Raw genomic sequence first — 19,147 nt, forward strand, 5'->3', positions numbered from 1 at the left:
TGAGAACACTCCCTGGTCCATCTATCAAACTCAGGCCTACAAGGTCATTAGAGCAGCAGGAATCTCACACAGCTAAAACCTTGCAAACCTCTGAATACCACACTACTTCCTCATAATCTCCCAGAATGAATCCCAGGTAGTGCTTCTGCTGAACTAATTATATGTGCTTTGTGAAACTACCATATACAAGCAAATTACCAATGCACAGCATGCAACTGAGTTGATACAAGACATTCAACAGCACAGAAAACACTGACAGATCCCTCCTAAAAGTAAAATCATTAAAACCATACTTAAAAACAGTATAGCAATCAAAAGAAAAAAAAATCACAAAAGTATAAGATGTTTGGAGATCATAAAAGGTACAGTCAGAGTCAGCAGCTTCATATCAGTGATACAATGGAAAATAAAGATTTGGAATTACGAGCCCTTCTTTTAAATTCATTTGCACCTGAAATGCAGCACTTGAAAAGCTAAAACACAAATTCAGCCTTGACAGCCCAAAAGAAGTTAGGGAGAGACTCCATGTGTGCGTGCACATGTGCATGAGGAACAAAAAGACAGTCACTTTAATATACAAAGTTTATTGGAATTATTTTTTTTTACTCACAAATTCAGTGTACTTTTGCAATGAAAGAAAGATGCATGCAGAAAATGCATGCTTGAATTATTTTACTGTGGGTCTCAGCACCTATTCATGTTAAACTCTAGGTAAATGTAACAATTCAAAGGCATTCTTTGATATAAACATGGTTTATTTATTTATTTAAAATATACTGTCCTGTCATTAACTCTATTACCTAAACTATTATGAAAAATATTAACCACACACACACAGGCAGTCATGTTATATCTAATAGAACAGTTTCCATCTGCAAAGTGATTAAGGATGTATAATACACAACATATGCATAATTTCCAGGACCAATCTGTTTTGCAGGGTTGCATCAGAAAGTAGTAGTTCAAGCTATCTCCAGCTCCTGCTGTGATTTAATTATCAAAACTCTATCTCAACTCAATGAAAGAAGACTTCCAGGTAATGCCTAGTATACCCTTGAAAAAAAAGGTGGCAGTCACTCAATTACAATGTCACTTTCACCACCATTCCAACAGGAACAGTTCTGCAGCCTGATGCTAATTACTTCTGATACCTATTAATTCTGAAAGACCAGAGAGATTAGCATTTCAGTTAAAATGCCACCATTTTGATGATCTCTGAATTATTAAAAACTTTCTTGCATTAAGCTGAATTTTGCTCCTTCATTAGGAAAACCATTACGTATATACTTACCACAGGCTTTACAGGCAACAGCGCAAATCTCTTCTGCAATATACTCTCCAGCTGGAAATTGAAGGTAATCTCCACCTGTCTTCCCAGGAGAATGATAAAGGTACACTTGAAGCAATGGTTCCGTCTGCTTGGGTGCACTGGTATTCCCATGGATGTCACCATTTTGGTGGACAGTAGAAGTTGCTGTACCTTCCATATTTGTCATTGTAAGACAGGCCATTGTTCGTTTGGGTTCTCTTCAGAGCATTTGCCTAAAAGAAACGTAAGGAGTACTTCTTGACTAAACTGTATTTGATTTTGCTTGTAATACTCCTATTTAATGATAGTACTGTTCTGACACAGGAGAAACATTACCAGCTGACGATGAGAGAATGGCTTAGAAGGTTTACTAGAAGTTGCATTTCTCCTTGATTTACTACATAGCCCTAGTCTGAAAAGTAACAGATGCTGAGAGGAAAAACAAAGATATTAATTGGGAGTCTGAACAGAGGATTTATTACTTCTTACTGGATTTTAGACAGTGTCTGCTCACCTCTCCAATTGAAACATGCTAGTTAAATCTGAAAGCCAAAATAATCCCTTTAATGACATTTGTGCAGCTCATCATATTCACAGTTTAAATGCAAAGATTGCACTGAGAATTTACAAGACAAAACAGCTAGCTAGGTCACAAACCGGAACTGATGAAGAGAAGGATAGGAATAGCACCTTTCAGCTAACTTTTAGTCTTAAGCAGACACTTAAAACAAAATGTGATAAATGAGGTGAGACTCTAAGTAAGCAGACTTGTGTTACATCTACTAGTGGGAGGACTTCCAAGACCTCCTCCTTTCAGACCCATCATTTAAGTCTATTCAAAAGGAACTCCAGATAAAAACCCTCTCTGATAAATGTAATCAAAGAAAAGAAGAAACTAATAACTCAATATATAACCACAGTTATATCTGATAGTGCAAAAAAAAAAACCCCAAGCTTAAAAAAAACAGATTAACAGCACATTCCAATAGCCAGGTAAGAATGTCTTTGCTCTTCTGTGAGTCCTTCATAATATTAATCAGTATAATCCATGCTTATGATAAAAGCTTTGGCCACAGTCTGTAAGGCTTGCTTTTACTAAAAATGACTCCAAGTAGCTGCCACCTGGAATTCTGATAATTTTTGTGGCCTCCTCTGGACTCAGTCTAACCAGTCCATGTCTTCCTTGTGCTGGGGACCCAGAGCTGGATGCATGACTCCAAGTGGGGTCTCACAGGAGCAGAGCAGAGGAGAACTGACCTGCTGGCCACACTTCTTTTTATAGGATACAAATGGCTTTCTGGGCTGAAAGAGTACATTGCCAGCTCCTGTCTTATTTTTCATCTACCAATATCCCCAAGTCCTTCTCTGCGTGGCTGCTCTCAATCCATTCATCTCCCAGTCTGTAGCGACAATGGTGATTGCTCCAAGCCAGATGCAGGACCTTGCACTTAGCCTTGCCGAACTTCATGAGGTTCACATGGGCTCCCTTCTCAAGCCTGTGAAGGTCCCGCTGGATGGCATCCCTTCGCTCAAGTATCTAAGCTGTACTACTGAGCTTGGTGTCATTCCCAAACTCGCTGATGCTGCACTCAATCCCAATCCCACTGTATGTTGTTGATGAAGATACTGAACAGTTAACAAATATATTGAACATGAAAATATTACTGTTTAACTTAAAAATATGTTTATTGTTTTGCATAGGCATATGGGTGTTACATTCTTAAACTGCAATTTTCAACAGCTTCTGTTCGTATTGAGCTATGCTGCTTTATCATAAAAGAGCTGTTTGGAACATAATTTTTTTTTTTTTAATTTTCTGCTCCTAACTACAATTACTGAGGAAATGGTGAGCATTTATGTGGGCTAAAGATGACTCGTGCTACAGAAATAGATTACAACAGTTAAGTCAGCAGAAAAAAAAGGCTAAACACCTTAAAGGAGGAAAACATTAACTTCATGAGCTATGTGATAGACAAAAATATTGAATTACACATACTGAAGGATAAAAATATGCTACCATGATAGTAACTCTGGGGCAAAGAAAAAAGAAAAAAAGACACCGTAAGAGAAAAGTGCGTCATTTTATTTCTTAAACTAAGCAACACAGAGCCAGTGTACTGTACCACAGACATAAATCTGAACTTCTAGGGGCAGATGTCACTCACTACAGTTCTTGGGGCCCTGATTTAGGGGGGCAAGTAGATTCCCTGTGCCTCATTCATAGAGCCAGCCACGTTTAAATGAGAACATTTGTGCTTTCAGCTGCAAAGCCAGCACAAAGGTAACAAGTAAGTGTTCAATTAAAGAAAAAAACACATTTCTCTTAATCCACCAAGGAATTAGTGTTTCATAGAAGAAAATAACCACATCACTAGAAACGTAAAATTTAAAACATTTCTCACTACCCCTGTCAACAATATGCAAGATGTAATGTATGTGCCCTACCACTTGTTTATACAAAACTTTCACAGCTTTAATCTCCAGAGGAAGCCTTCTGTAATAACCACAGCAATTTTTCTAAAATATTTTAATATTAACCCTCTGTTGAAGGCAAACCTTCACCTGAACTGACAGATCCTTTCATCTTGGTCACTTGGTATTATGTCTATCCAACACTGAATGGAAATAATATTTATAGATCTAACTGAAAACCTGGCCAATTTCAAAAGTGAACTAAACAGACATGCTTGTGCCTAGCTCTTCGTCATAAAGTTTGCGCATTTACAAACACATCTGCCATTTCAAAAACCCCTCATTGTTCCCTCCTTGTTTCTATATTAAAAAACTCCATAACCCAAGGGAGCATTGCTTATTTATTCCTTAGCATGTGAAATAACCACACAGTGCAGTAAAAAATGCAAAGTAAATACTGTAACAGAATACTCTACTGCACTTTTTTTGTTGCACTCATTTCAAAAGTTCCATGCAACAATGTGAAAAATCTCCAGAGATTTTTTTGTATAATTGTGTGTCACTACTTTAATTTAAATAATTTTCAAGTTTCAAATACGTCTTCTATGTCAAAGCAATGAGCAAACAGGTGAAAGCAAGAAATATCTCCTAAATCAGTTTCTTCACTGAAAAATAGAAAACACATTTTCTTGGCCTTTTTCCTATGCGTCCAAGTAAACCCGTTCTATGGACAGAGCTTCATGAAACACATCATCACCACTCACTTGTGGTGTAAAAGAGGTCGTCATTAACAAAAATTGCTTTCACCTCTATTTCTTACCAGACAAATCTCCAATCAGACACATTTGATTCTCCCATCTTTGCTCCATCCAGAGACCATTGCATCAGCATAACAGAAACATTAAACATGGCAAAAAAAATTTAATTGCGGTTCATCCAGGATATTTAAGATATGACCTATTTTTCTGACCATTGTCAAAGTTGAGTCATTTGAGACTAAATATACTGGGAGACTTCAATCTACCTGTTTGCAGAACATATTTGAGTATCGTTTTCTGGGGTATACAGAACAGATTTGTTATCATATCATACTTCAAAAGAATTTCTGTCGGTATAAAGAATGTAAATGTTTGTGTAAAGAATTCCAAGAATTCCCATAGCTGTATAAAAGGATTTGATATACCAAGAATGGGACTTCTGTAGGTAAGTTACTCACAGTGTCACAGAAGTATTTTCCAAAAAGCAGCTATATACCAGGTCGACACACATCTGAAAGCGGATGTCTGACACAATCAAGACGCAGTGAAAGTGAAAAATGGCCTGTCCATTTATCCACGTAACAAGAATGTTTAACAAAATCTGGATGGAATATCAGCATCTTGACTTGGAGATCAAAGCTACTAACTATAAAAGATCTGATTCCGGTACTGATGAACCAAGGATTTGATCCAATAGGATTATTTTAATGTTCCTGATCTGGATAACATTACAAATCACAGCTTCTAAAGGATGAGATTGCTCTAACCACAGTCACCAGCATCTACAATGCAACATGTTTACATTATTATATGCAGAATGGATACATACAATTCTCTGTTGCTGTCTGTACCTCCAATGCACCTGAGGATTAATTTTACCAGCCACAGTGGGCTGCCCAAATTCATACGGTTCTTTTTAACTCAACCAGGAAGAAATTAATGACATGGAAACCCACCACTTATGCAAGAAATTTAATTAAAATATGGAGGACATACAAAATCCTCATGATTTAATAATATGCAGCATTCACAACCCCATTCAGAACAAGGTTTTTTTCTTCTTATGGTGAATTTGAGCTATGGGCTCTATGAGTTTGGCATAATCTAAACTCTCTTCTTGAAAATAATCCTCACCCACCTTCAGTTTGTGCCTATTTTTCCCCCCCTTTTTTCTCTTTTCTTTGTGGGTTTCTAGGGAAACCTCCAAGGCTCTGATCTTAAGCCATACCACTTTAAACACAGAACTTTTGAAGTTCAAAAATCAGTGCATTCTCTCACTACCAATAAATCCTCAACTGTTAAGTACCTTTTATCTCTTGATAAATCTCTGTATGAAACATGAGATTGATGAAGCCCTTCAAATAAGCCCGTCACAAGTCACCCACTTGTTGCTGGTATCCACAGGAGGTCAGACAAAGCAGGCACATGAGCAGTGGTGGAACATAACGTATCTGCAATAAAACCAAACTTAGTATTAGAAAAGTTAATGGCTGTGAACAATTCATAATGCATCATTATTTAAGAATTCAAGTCTGTGTTTAGGTACAGAGAGTGATCCACTACTACCTAATTTACCCAAATTCCTGTTGTCTTTGACAAGAACTTTTTAAATTTATGGTTTTTTAGTTACAAAGTTTAAAAAAAAAAATTTTTAAAAACACTTTTTGGTATGAGACTGCTCTGTAGTTCTAGCAAGAAACTGGTGTATGAAACAGACAGCTGACTTGAAACATAATTACCAATTATATTTTTTTTTGCACTTACCATGTTTTTCTTTTCTGTGAATACAGCATCAGTTTAAGAAAACTTGATGCCATTACAGGAAGAAAAGAGAAAAGAAAAAGGAAAAGTAATTACAAAAAGAGACATGGTGTGATCACTTCCTGTAGTAACACTCCCTTTAGCCAGAACAATTAATTCTATTTGAAACAGACATTCATTTCTATTCATGTGGAAGTTAACACCAAGTGCCTTGTAGCAGGAAGGACAAGGGCACACCCACCCTTGCTCTCTTTACACAACACTTCTGCGGTTGCAAGAAACACCATTTGAAAGGACTTAAGCACAACAGCAGCTTCCTGTACGAGTGAAAAAAATTATAAATTCCCTGTTGTGACCCTCCTAACATAGGAAAGGGCCTGACAGAGAAACAAAATGAATTTTAAAACTCAACACGGGAAAAAATAAAATGGAAGTTCAAAGGGGACAGAATTCAGAATGGGAGGACTCTGCAAGTTTTATATTTGGTGACTCTTCAGACAGAAATCTCCCTGGACAGGAGAGAAGAGACGGAAATAAACAGAGGGAAATAAACAGAATTTCCGCAGCACCATGTGCTGTGTCTACTGAATATATCATAATACCCCAAGAAAAAGGAACCTATCTCAATGAGCAGTAAATTCAGCTTCTCTCCACAGAAGTTAGACTGTTATGGCAATGATTAGAGTTTCTCCCCTTGCAATACTGGCTTTAGAGATAAGCAGTTTTGCCTTGTTTGGACAGCTGTGTATTTTGTATGCACCTCCAGGGACTCTCCTTCAAATGCTGTCTAGCCAGCCAATTAAGATCTGATCCAAAGTCCAGTACGGTCAATGCAAGTTTTCCAGATGTGTATTGAAGTGCCGGAGGGGTAGAAGAGGGGTTGTTTGGGGCAGAGCAGTCTACCACTGACCTACTGAGCACACATTCCATGCACTATGATCTAAGAGGACCAGCTTCAAACACGGAACCAAGCATGGAACCAACACCTGCTCCTGCAGGTTTCAGATTGAGAGGCATTGCTGGTTATTTTTTATGTTAAAAATACAGTTCCATGCTCAGAACTGCCTTGCATTCATCATTCCCAGTCAGACTCTTGAGTTGGAGCAAAACTACATGAATGTTTACCTAACTGCAGTTAATTATATAGTTTTTCCATAAACTCCAGATCAACTGCATAACGTCATTAGCTATATGAGACAGCTGCTGATGAACTGATGGGATAAACCAGGTTAAGATAAGAACTCAAGTCACTTCTACTTGCTGCTTAGCAGAGCCCAGTGGAATAAGGGTTGCAACATTTTGAATAAGCTCAGTGACATTGCAGCTTGCTTTTCAAATTAAAAATTGGGTAAAGCAGCCTAATATCAAGTCTGTCCTTTTTCACATGACAAACAAAAAAATTATTGCTCACTTATGAAAGAGCAGCAGCTCATAGCTCTGGATAAAAAGCAAGGAAATTTGAAGATGAAAAATGCCAAGCTGAACAGGCTCATGGTGGTTATAGTAACATATTTCTCTCTCTTTTTTTTTTTTTTTGGAGAGTCAACCACTTTTTTTCTTCTGCACACATTTACAGAGATACCTATTTATAGGATCTGCATCAAGATCCTATAAAACTGTTCAGTTTACATACTTTCAGGCTGAGTAAGACTCATCTGACACAACTTGTTCTTTTAGCAGCAAAGTTGCAAAGAATGTTACCTACATTCCTGGCTGTACGAAATCTGACAGTGCACCATCTTGCCAGCAACCTAGCTCCTCCATTTCCTCTTTACCTCCAATTTTTTTGACTCTACACCAGCCTACATTTTTGGCAGCTGCAAGGATTTAAATGTCCAATTCCAAAACAAACTTAGAGTCTAAAGAAACTCAGTGAAAGTAAATTAGTCCATCATCTCCAAATTGCTATTATCTGTAAAGAACATAATACAGTTTGTTATGCAGAGGAGGTTCTGCAACCTACAACAGTCACTTCCAAGCAAGTCTTCAGAATTTCTGTACAGTTAGTGTTTATTGTGCCTGTGTCACCAAGTACCTTGAACAGTGAACTTCGTGGCAAGAGAGGAGAAAGATCAAAATAGCATTTTCTATTGACAAGTAAGGCCTTGAGGACATAGGTTGTCTCCCAGCAACTCAACATGTGTATTGCCAGTAGACTACGATATCTTGCATAAACTGACAAAAATGTGCACACTTTCCATCTGCTATACACACATCCGTCTTTTAAGGAATCTGAATGAATATTGTAAACATCAATCATGAAAGCCTTCCCAAGTCATGGTAGGCAGGTGGTTAAGAGTGTAGGTAAGAGACTAGAAAAGCCTCACAAAAAATGCTAAAAGGTCTTCTGTTAGTAAGCAGTAATAGGAGAACATCAGGAAGTTCTAAAAATTATTATGTATCTTTTTATAAGACCTCCAAAATATTTATCTTTTTTTACCTCTAAAGCTAAGATTAGACTGAGAAGAAAAGCCAGTCAGTCTCCCACTTGTAATTGTTTTGGTTAGCTTTCTTGGTTTACCTTTAATATGTATACTTGCTATTTAATTATACTCTTCACAGTTCAGTGAAGTTGTGTCTTCACATACAAATGGAGTACAAGTAAACTTTCCCGTAACAAGCACCCAGCATGGTCTGTTAATGCTGTGAGAACTTTAATCTTAAAAAGATAACAGTATTCATATTCTGCATCTAACATGCAGTATTCCTTGCATATCTGGTCCGATTTGCTTTGTGCATGCAGGTCTGTTTCAGTGTTTTTTTTTTAAACACAAAAGTATACTGAATTCAAGGAACGAAATGCATATGCTACTTTGACAGGCAATAAAGTATTGTATTTTTAAAACATCAGCAGGTGCAGAAATGCCACTGCTCCGTAATGGACCAACAAGAGATTCTGAAGTCTTCATTCAGTCAGAACACACTACATCAGCTTCTATTTCACAAAAGTTCACTGCAACAGATTCACAACTTTCCAACACATATTCAAAAGAACACATTCTTCTGACTAACTTTATCAAAGTACTCAACAATACCTTTAAAAATACTAAGCAATCTGGAAAATCTGAGAACTTTTCCATTGCTTAGGCAACGGATGCCAAGTTTACACATCCAGTTAATCTGTGCTTTAAATGCATCATCTTCTGCATTAAGAAAACTCTGATCTTTTCCCAGTTCTTACTTTAAAAATAACTTTCACAAAAATATAAAATATTGTCTAAAAACATGTTTTAAGATTTTTTTGTAGAGAAAAAGTATGTCTTTAATTTTCACCGTCTTCTTCTAATATGCTCTGCCTATTGGGAGATCTAAAAGTTGCCCTGACACAAGGTAAAGCCACTGACACAAGAAAACAACTACTCATACAAGAAACAACTGAAAAAAGTTAAGCGACTCCCAAGGAATTTTCCTGTTTTATCAACTGTACATTAATTCACAGAAGGATTTTTAATATATCAAAATTTGAATGCACACAGTAACAAGCAGATACATAAGGAAGATGACAGATTAACATATCAATGACAAAACATATGCTAAAACAAGTGGAGAAGCAAAGATAACATTTGCTTACAGTTTTCACTTGGCAAACCACTGCCTGGATCAGCAATTCAGCAAGAAGCCATGAACTTTTGCACAAGGAAAGAGTAATGATCCTGGCCTGATCTGCTTGTATGACACACAGGGACTAAGTGGATAGAAGCTGTTAGCATGAGGATTTTAATATTTTCATTCTGATTAGGAATAAAAAAAAAAAAATCGTGATTTTTAAGTTCTTCACAACAGAATGAGGCCCTTGCTCTAACTTACCCTAGGAAGAAAGCTACCTGGGGATGCTGTCAGAAAAGCAGAATGAACAATACATCTTAGAAGCCTCAGCACCACAGTAACCTGACAAGTAGGTAAGTTACCTGAAGAGCAATCAAATCAAAGACCTGCCCACAAGCAACACCTCTGCTTTGGCCCATCAGAACTTTGGCAAAAGTTGGTCCATATCTGCTAAACATTTCAATTTCACCATGCTGATAAGTTTCAGCAAAAGACTATTTCATCAGAAAATTTCCAAGCAATTCAAATTGTTGCCCAATTGTTTTGGCAAAGATTACCTCCTGAGACAGTGGCATCTGAGGATCCTTAGTCCATTCGGAGACACCACTATCTGCACAGCTTTATATGCACAGAGGATATAGGAAGAGTAACCACAGTAGGTCAGAAAGACCTTTTGCATGAAGTATGTGAAAAGTGCCACCAGTCTCCCATGATTCCCTTACACATATCTCTCAAATTCTTCTGAAGCGAAGCAATAAAAAAAAAAAAAAGACAACAGCAAAATTAGGCCTAAGTGATATTTTCACAAGTATGCCACATCACACTGGGCTGTGTTTCATAAACTGTACTGAAAACTGAATTCTGTTTAATACCTCAGATCATGCAGTACTGGTTAATTAGTAGAGCATAGGTCTTCCTTAACCGATTCTTTGATTTCTTTCAAAAAGACATAAAAAAAAGGAACTGCCAATGCTCCTGTGTGCACAGAGCAAGTTAACTTAAAGTAAAAAGTGTTTCTGAAGATTGCTCATTACTAGTCTCATTTTGCCTGATGGCTTTTGGTTACAATTAATGGAGAACCACTATCCTACACTGAAGAATCAAATCACTAGTTTCTATGTAAAAGCAATTACCAGTGAATTACCAAGAAATTAGGAGACAATTTTAAAAGGTTAAAAAAAAATCACATTTCAAAGTGAAAAAAAAAATTGTGACTCACCACTGAAACAGAAAAAAGTGTTCTTCTATTAAAAGGCATCTTTGTTGAAAACACCATCTAGGGGAAAAACCCTTCAACAACCTCTATATAATACATATGATAGTTATAGCTATACTCAGAAGTTAAAATAAACATCGAAAGTGCAAACAAAAGCAAAAAGGACAACAGCAACAGTAGCAAAGTTGCTTGTCAAACTGCTTGACTTTCTTGAACATTGAGATGGAGATAGCGGGGAGGTGATGCTGGAAGACACTTTTGAAGAAAGCAAGCTATCCTCTCCCAAATGCAATGCCCAGTGTCATAATTGAAGAGGGATTTGTCAAAATATGAACCAACAGTTGTTGCTACAGTACTGTGTGGACAAAGAATAGCATCAACAGTTGCAAAACAGATGCCAGTTTAGCAGATGCTGTCAAGAACCACATAGGCTACACTAAGCTTTCAGAAGTCGCACACATTTCACGTTGCAGTCTGAGAGCGCTGAAGAGTGGCACAGCAGACACCGGCCGTATCACAATGGAAAAGGTCTCAAAACCGTTGCTCTTCTCTCAGCCTCCAAAGACCTGTCCTTTTCCTGTGGTAGGCAGGGATTTCTCAGGTAAATGTCTGCTCTCAACAGCTTAATTGTGGTAGAAAGAGAAGAGCCAGGACCCACCACTTGCTGTAGTCTGGTACTTCTGAAAAGTTCTTTATCCTCTCCAACTATAGGAGTGCTCTGGATCTCCGAGTCTATAAAGGTATCTTCTAGGCAAATAATAATACAATAGTTTCATCAAGCGGAGTTATATCCTGGTAGGAAATACAAGGTTCTCTTCCTTCACAGAAGACCAAAGGGTTTCTCACAGCAAACATTTCTGTGAGGAAAACCAGTCATAACTCTTTCCAGTTGCTGGCAATTGGCTATTAGAATAAATTGCCCAGCTTGCAGTTGCTTGGGGAGATCTTTCCAAGACTTGGATTTTAAAAAATTAAAACTTTTGGACTGTCCTTCTGAATTCTGTCTTCTCCCTTTTCTTGCCCTCTTATCTCACTTCCCCAGTCAGGCAACTTCCCTCCTCAGAGGTTAGTAAAACTACTGCCTCTACAGTAACTGTCATATGTGTTTACACTGTTTGCAGAAACTCACGAGGGCTGAAGAGCTCGAATTTTCTTCCTGTGAACCAAGAGCAGAAGATTATGTGGCAGGGGGGAAGGGCAGTGACACCACTAGTCTCCTGTAGGCAAGTGGGAGGTACACAGAAAGAGGAAGAGCAAAAGGAGAGACAAAAACTGTCAAAACAACATTTAAAAATCTTCTTTCCCCTCTGTGGGTTACGCCACTTATTTTTATTTTGGTGATTATTCTCTTCCAAAACAGCTTAAATTTAGCTGCATCAAAAGAAAGAGGGAAAAAATTAATTAAGTACAGAAAGAACCCAATTACTGGCCAAGTATCAGAACAAGATCAGAACAAGAAAAATCTCTTACTCAAAACTCAAAGACAGATTAAGGAAATTTGCAGTCACCTTATGTACACTGACAAATAATTGCACAGAACGGTATTGCTATGCCTTTCTTGCTATATTGTTCTAGATGAAAAGGTGTCTGGTTTCAACAACTAGAATATCATGACTGAGTCTACTCTTCTCTGTCAAATTTCTAAATCTCTACCTTTAGAGATCAGAAGTACACTTTCACACTTTACCATACTAGGTAAAGTAAAGTACCATGGAGAATATAATCACAATCCCAGCCACCGTTTCTGCCTACAAAAAGAGAAACCAAAAAGACATCCACTATGTTCTTCACAATACTATAAGATGTCCCCCCTGCTGCTCCCCCTGTGTGGGTTCTTTGGTTTCTTTCCTCTTCCAGTTTTTGAGACCTCACAAAAACAAAGGGTAAAGTGTTCTTGGACAAGAACATTACATAATATGCTACATGATAAAACACACATGACCTTATTTCCTGTAACATTTTTCAGTGAAAAACGTGGGGGAGGGAAAGACTTGCAAATCTGAGAGAGTAATCAAAAATGTGAAAACATCTGGATGAATGAAGTTATCCCCTTACTTCTATCCCAGCTTTTAGACTATCTGAAAAGATTCTGAAAACATGTGGTTCAACAAATTAGCCCTTTGCAGAAATAACTGTCAGCATGTAAACAGAATAACATTTAAGTCAGAGTGAATCAGCAATCTGTACCGAACAGCCAAGGGCAACAGATGCCAACGTCTCCTTTAGACTCTCCAGAATGACTCTCTTCATCTTCAGCCTACCCTGCTTTTTCAACTTCCATTTAGAAATTGTGTATCAATAGGCCAGACCTCATGCAAATTTCATGTATGAATTTCCTCCTCAAGGTGCAGGGTGTTTCTAGGGGATTTTGGTGTTGGTTCCTCGCACCTCCTTTGGAAAAATGCTTAAAGTTTTGTAAAAGAAACAAAGCTAGCTCTTTACAATGACATATCAATTACAAAAACCCGGAACACTAATATGATTTATAAGTGTTTACTTTTGAATTACCTTTCTTTGTATTAAATGCAGTATCATACAAGGCAATCTATATGTCCTGCATTTTTATTTAAGTTTTCTTTGGTACTGCAGGAGCAGCTAAAATCCTAGGCAAGATTAGAGACTACAGCTGTAAACCAGCTAATAAAAAAATCTTCCTTAACCCAAAACCAAAACCCACAACACCTCCCTCCTCGCACCCCAACTTAGATCCTATACAGATTCAACAAGGCTGCAAGTGAGCATTGTGCATGAACCGAATCACATTTATAAATCCTTACAGAATCAGGATTACAGAATGCAATACAACATAACACAAAAGAGAGCCTCTGAAACAACCAAGCAACAATCTTGTGAGACAGTGCCACAGAAATGTTTGAAATCAAATGATTCTGCAAATGAAAGTTTAATTAAATACTAATACTCCAAAAACCGAAACTATATAAATGCATTCGCAAGCCTGTCAAATAATGATTTAGAGTTCAATAACTGTATATATATATGTATATATCAATAAATGTTGCAGTTTCTGTTATTCTTTGACAGAAGGGTTGAAGTATTTTAAAAAAAAAGAATACATTCTTTTTTTAAACCCTATTTTAATGCTTCATATTGTTGAATAATTTATGATAGCAATGTTGACATTTTATCTTTATAATTCAGGAAAATGTACTTACTTGATAGCTTACTTGATGCTTCCTTGATCATCAATGGCCTGAGAGCTCTCCACTTGTTCCCTATCTGAAACACCAGCCAGCTTTTGCAAAGATACAGCACTACATGCTTTGCCAAGATCATGTTATCTCTATAAACACAGATTGTCAGAAAAAAATGGAAGCCAAAAAACACAGGGCTCGGAAAGTAAACAAAAGTTCGTCATAAAGTGTACCATTAGCGGTGATTCTGCAAAACTCTAATGAAAATGACAAGGAGAAAGCAAAGTTTTTTGAGATAACTATGTCTTTGCAATGTAACATTTCAAATATTCTGTGTTCTCTTGTGCATTAAAAAAAAAAGAGACTGGTGCTTCCGTCCAGCAAAACAGTCAAATTATGATCATGTGTATCCAGTACTTACAGAATGCTGGTTTGAGTATGATTAAGTTTTACTTTTAAAGAAAATATTCCTAATTAAGATACACTGAAAGAAATCCCTATATTCATATTGCATATTTCCTCAAATTCCAAAATAAGAATGACACAAAACTTTTTTCATTATTCTTGATATTATATCCTGAAAAAGCATACAGAAATTGCAGAAAGCAAGACCATGAGAATTGTGCCCCAACAGATCAAAAAGCTCCAGCAGACTACCTGACAAGGATTCAAGAAAAAAACCCCACATAATGGAAAAGGAAACAATGATTTAAATAGGGGATACAATGGCTGTAGAATAAATACCTATTTGAAATGCAACATTTTTTCTCAGAAACAAGAATGTGATACTGCTGGGACAAACAGTCAAGAAAGCAATAAATTCTGTATTTCTTGATTTTAAAACATCAAGAGTAGATGCACTGTTGCAAAACAGGCTTTAGATAAACCCGTGTTGCCGCACTTGGTGGAGAAGGAAAGCTGCAATGTCACTGGTCTGTGATATATAGAAGATCAGGTAAGAAGATAGAGTGTCCTTTTCTGGATTTCAAAATGTGCTGCTATAGATTGTGTTATTATCAGTTCCTTTATGAGAAAGCATTATAAAATAAAGATGAAACATTTACAGCATCGCAGTATTTTTAAACTGATAAGTTTTTTTATAAAAAAGTTACATTACAAAATTCCTACTGAACAATTATTCAACTATTCTTAAAAGACTATCTGATGACAGAGAAGTAGAAAAAACTTAAGACACTCAAGTCTCTCAGTACGCAACTCAAATTCCAACACAAACTTTGCCTCTAAGCCCTTAAATCTAGGGCTTTCACCTACATTTCAATCTCAGATGAGTTCCCACTACCTTAAAGAAAGTTCTGAGGATGTACCCACTCAGTAACGCGAACAAAGACACATCGGTTCTTCCTGCCAGACCCCACCCCAAGTCAGAAATCATTCTGTTTCAATCTTGCCTAAAGGTGGTATTTTCCCCACCCACTGTTGGATGGAAAATTCAAATCTACCTAAGGTGATCTGTTCAAACTTTAGGATACTCTATTCTCTAAATAACAGAACAAGATGGGCTTTTCCCTAAATGAATCTCAAACTCACAAACCACTTCAGTTTTCTACAGAACTTTTCAGCATATTATACATACTTATTTGCACCTTCACCTCAGCTCTGCCAAACTAAGAATTTTAAAGCCCTCTGCCAGGATTTGGAACAAGCAGCTGCAAAGGAGTAGACTTTGATGGACCTCAAGAACCACTTCCCAGGGCAAAACAGAAAAAGACTTCTTATTTCATGCTACTTTACATGTGGCTAATGAGGAGATGACAAAAAACAAGCTAAGACCGTGATGCACTGAAAAACCCAGCCAGCCACCCCCAAAATGCCTGTTACAGATACTGCAGACTCTTTGACACATTTTATTTCACTGAATGCAATCACTTTTATTTGGATAAGCTGGAGCTAAATCTAGAATACAAGTGAAATACAGTTTATTATAGCCAAGTTTTTTTATAACTTGCAAGCTACACTGAGTGTCTCCAACTGAACTAGTCACTCTAAGAGGTTTTTGCACATACATTTTCAGGTATAAGACAAATTGCTGAGATGCACTGAAATCAACTAGAAGTTTAAAACCGACCATGGTCTCTCCTCTCTTTATCTATTCTTTGAGCTCCTGAAGATATACCCTAACAAACTACAAATTACTATAAATACTATTAGTTACTGGATTTGTTAAATGTGTATTCCAGTTAGCATACTAAATCCAATAAAAAGTCCTAAGCAGGAATTAAAACTTCCGAGCAGGCATTCCAGTATCTATAAATGGATAGCCCTCTACCACCTCCTGCCCTTAAGCATTTGCCTCATCTGCTCAGCTACCAGTAAATGATCTTTTAAATAGATTTTTTTTTTCCTTAATTGGTACATAGTAAGGACTTTGACCACTAGAACATGCAAGAAACAGTCCACCCACACATAGATCCAAATTAAACATCATGATACTTGTCTGACAATTCATCAAATAATAACTGAATTGAGTTCCATTTTGTTAAAGCAAATAAGGTCACAGTGCAATTACATCCCCCTGACTGGCACACAAAGAGAAAGAAAATGTAAAAAACCACAGCCAAATAACATGGCCTTACTTTTTTAGATCACTGATAGCATTCTTCGGTATCAAATTTAATTAAAAACAAAACCTCACAATGCAGCGTTGCAGTAGAAGACAGAGCATGCTTCTGTCAGTGACAAACAGCCTCAGTGCCACCAGATTACTTCCACTGTTCTAGGCAATCTTTGCCTATTTGCACAACTCCGTAACTATGCATAGTAATCTTCATATTTTCACTTTGCATTGCACCTGAGTTCTAGGATGCTTTACATAAAACATTGTAACCTCTCTCATTTTCCAGATGTAACGTAAGTACAAGGGTCTAAACTATTTGCCTAAGCTCACACTGTGAGCCACTGGTAGATCAGTTATAAACACAATTCTTTCTTTCACAAAATAATTACTAGAACAAATTTCATTGTAAAGAACAAACTACCTCATAATTATTTTCAAGGAAGATAAATAGTTGAAAAAGTAATTAACACCGTAAAGGAAGTGCTGTTGAAATCTCCAAACTGCTTAAACACTGCAAAAGGAAATCCACTTTAACATTCAACCCTTACCATAACTCTCCCCATACACAGTGTGTCAGTTTCATTTTTCAGTTTTAATATATAGAGGAAACCTCAGGCTGGGAAAGAAAAAGAAACTCTCGTGAACACACAGAGTTCAATACAAAGGGCATGTGCAAGACAAAACCAAAACATACTAAAGCAAAAAAAAAAGGCATTAAGAGGGAAAGACATAGATGTAATCTATTTAACAATTCTCAAAGTAATACAACACAATGATTCAGCAAACTGTTTAAGACTTCCATTCTCAACTACTCTTTAGAGTTCAGTAAAAAGAGAATTAAGCAACAAACGTGACACTACTGTGAGCATCTCTATCAAAGCCTGTGGGTGTATTGTTCTTTGCCTCACAGGTGACCAAGACATCCTTCATGCCTTTAACACAAACAGGATTCTTAGTGGCTCTGTGGTACTGATCCAGTCTAAATGCCATTTACTATGTAGACTTAATGCCTCTGCATTATTCCAAGCAGTAAATAAAACAAGTTCACAGAAATGGGCTCTTGTTATTCTTCCATTCTTATTCAGGAGTAATGGGTTCTAAAAGAAGAAAAGTTTACCTCATTTAGCAGATGCTTCCCCTTCCACTCCCCTGAAAACTGTTCATAGACAATATCACTGTGTACAACTTGACCTCAACCTACTGGCATAAGCAGCATACATCACCATGACCACATGTAAGGACAGTATAAGCTGGGACAGATCCTGCCAGTCATTTCAGATAGATATAGTCAGAATTGCAACACGTAGTACATCAGTTTCCTTTTGAGAAAATAAGTTAAGGTAGGTTGATGACTCTCATAAACAACAAAAGATGCTAAGAGACACCCTAAAACCAAAATAATCTAAGAAGTGGTAGAGCATAAGAGTCTTCCCTTGGGCTTCCTTTTACCAGCCACATGCTTTTGTTGACAGCAAGACAGCGTAATGGAAGGATTTATCCTCTGGTGAAGGATTCCCTCTCATCTGATGTGGAAACTTTCCTAAAGTCAAATATCTCTCTCAGACTATGTCCTGCTAAGCAACGTGTGCACAGCAGCTCAGTCACACATGAAGACTTCAGCCCATTTTATGTGTTGCACACAATCTCTGCCAGAAAGAAGAAAAAGAGTTGGCAACAGGAAAAACAAGCAAATCCTTAGGCAAAAAGAAAGAGAAAATCAAGAGAGAAAGAGGACAGGATGATAGATACCAGAAACTGACAGTCAGAGCAAAATGGGATATCTTCTACAAAGATTTGAGAACCCCTTACTTCAAAATCTGGATGTTGCTTGAATAGTCCTCAAGTCTGAAATGCATTATTAGGTCAAAAGCACAGATTAGTATGCCACATCTGAGCCCAGACATCTCAAAAGACAGCTGCTTTTCCTCTTTCCCCATCCCCATTCCTCCTCCTGGTCAAGCTTCCCTAACAGAGAGAAATTCTCCTCTCTCACCTCCCATCCACAACTGGGTGCAGAAGCAGGTTCGAATTTTAATTGAAATAACCTCAGTCACCTAGCATTTACACCCCCTTGTTTAATTAAAAGGTAATTAAAATTGTTTAAAACTAATTAAAGTCAGTGCATTGCTAGGCAGGCATAACCTTAATACACACATAACCTTAATACACACAAGGTGAAACAGGTGATTGTGCATAGGCAAATGAAAAAAGCCAGCAAGCTGGAACCTGCTTTATCTCAACAGGTACAGGAAAACACACAGAAACTACTGAACATGACCAAAAAGTCTGGACTCCATTTGATTCCTAGAAAAATCAAAAAAGAGGAAGGAAATGAAGGCATCCTGCCACAATCAACTTCTGCCAAACATTTTGTTTTGGTTTAACCTTTGGAAATGCAATTGAACACAAATGAAAACT

At 37.2% G+C, this 19,147-nt stretch overlaps 1 protein-coding gene across 15 annotated transcripts in view; it reads right to left on the minus strand.

Annotated features, from left to right (window-relative positions):
* The window catches only part of JAK2 (Janus kinase 2), a 100,397-nt gene that overhangs the window by 52,941 nt on the left and 28,309 nt on the right, over positions 1 to 19,147 (minus strand). For 5 of the 15 annotated variants that reach the window (XM_054186366.1, XM_054186371.1, XM_054186369.1 and 2 more), the window contains 2 exons: positions 5,786 to 5,930; positions 1,292 to 1,542 (listed from right to left, as the gene is read on the minus strand). In XM_054186366.1, the coding sequence (XP_054042341.1) occupies positions 1,292 to 1,511 (220 nt within the window). In that variant the 5' untranslated portion in view covers positions 1,512 to 1,542; positions 5,786 to 5,930. Of the gene's footprint in view, positions 1 to 1,291; positions 1,543 to 5,785; positions 5,931 to 6,243; positions 6,286 to 11,005; positions 11,655 to 14,175; positions 14,369 to 19,147 lie in introns of those variants that run through there. The other 10 variants (XM_054186367.1, XM_054186370.1, XM_054186378.1 and 7 more) reach the window with 9 other exon arrangements.

Source organism: Rissa tridactyla, chromosome Z (assembly GCF_028500815.1).
Source record: "Rissa tridactyla isolate bRisTri1 chromosome Z, bRisTri1.patW.cur.20221130, whole genome shotgun sequence".
NCBI classification, from domain to species: domain Eukaryota; kingdom Metazoa; phylum Chordata; class Aves; order Charadriiformes; family Laridae; genus Rissa; species Rissa tridactyla.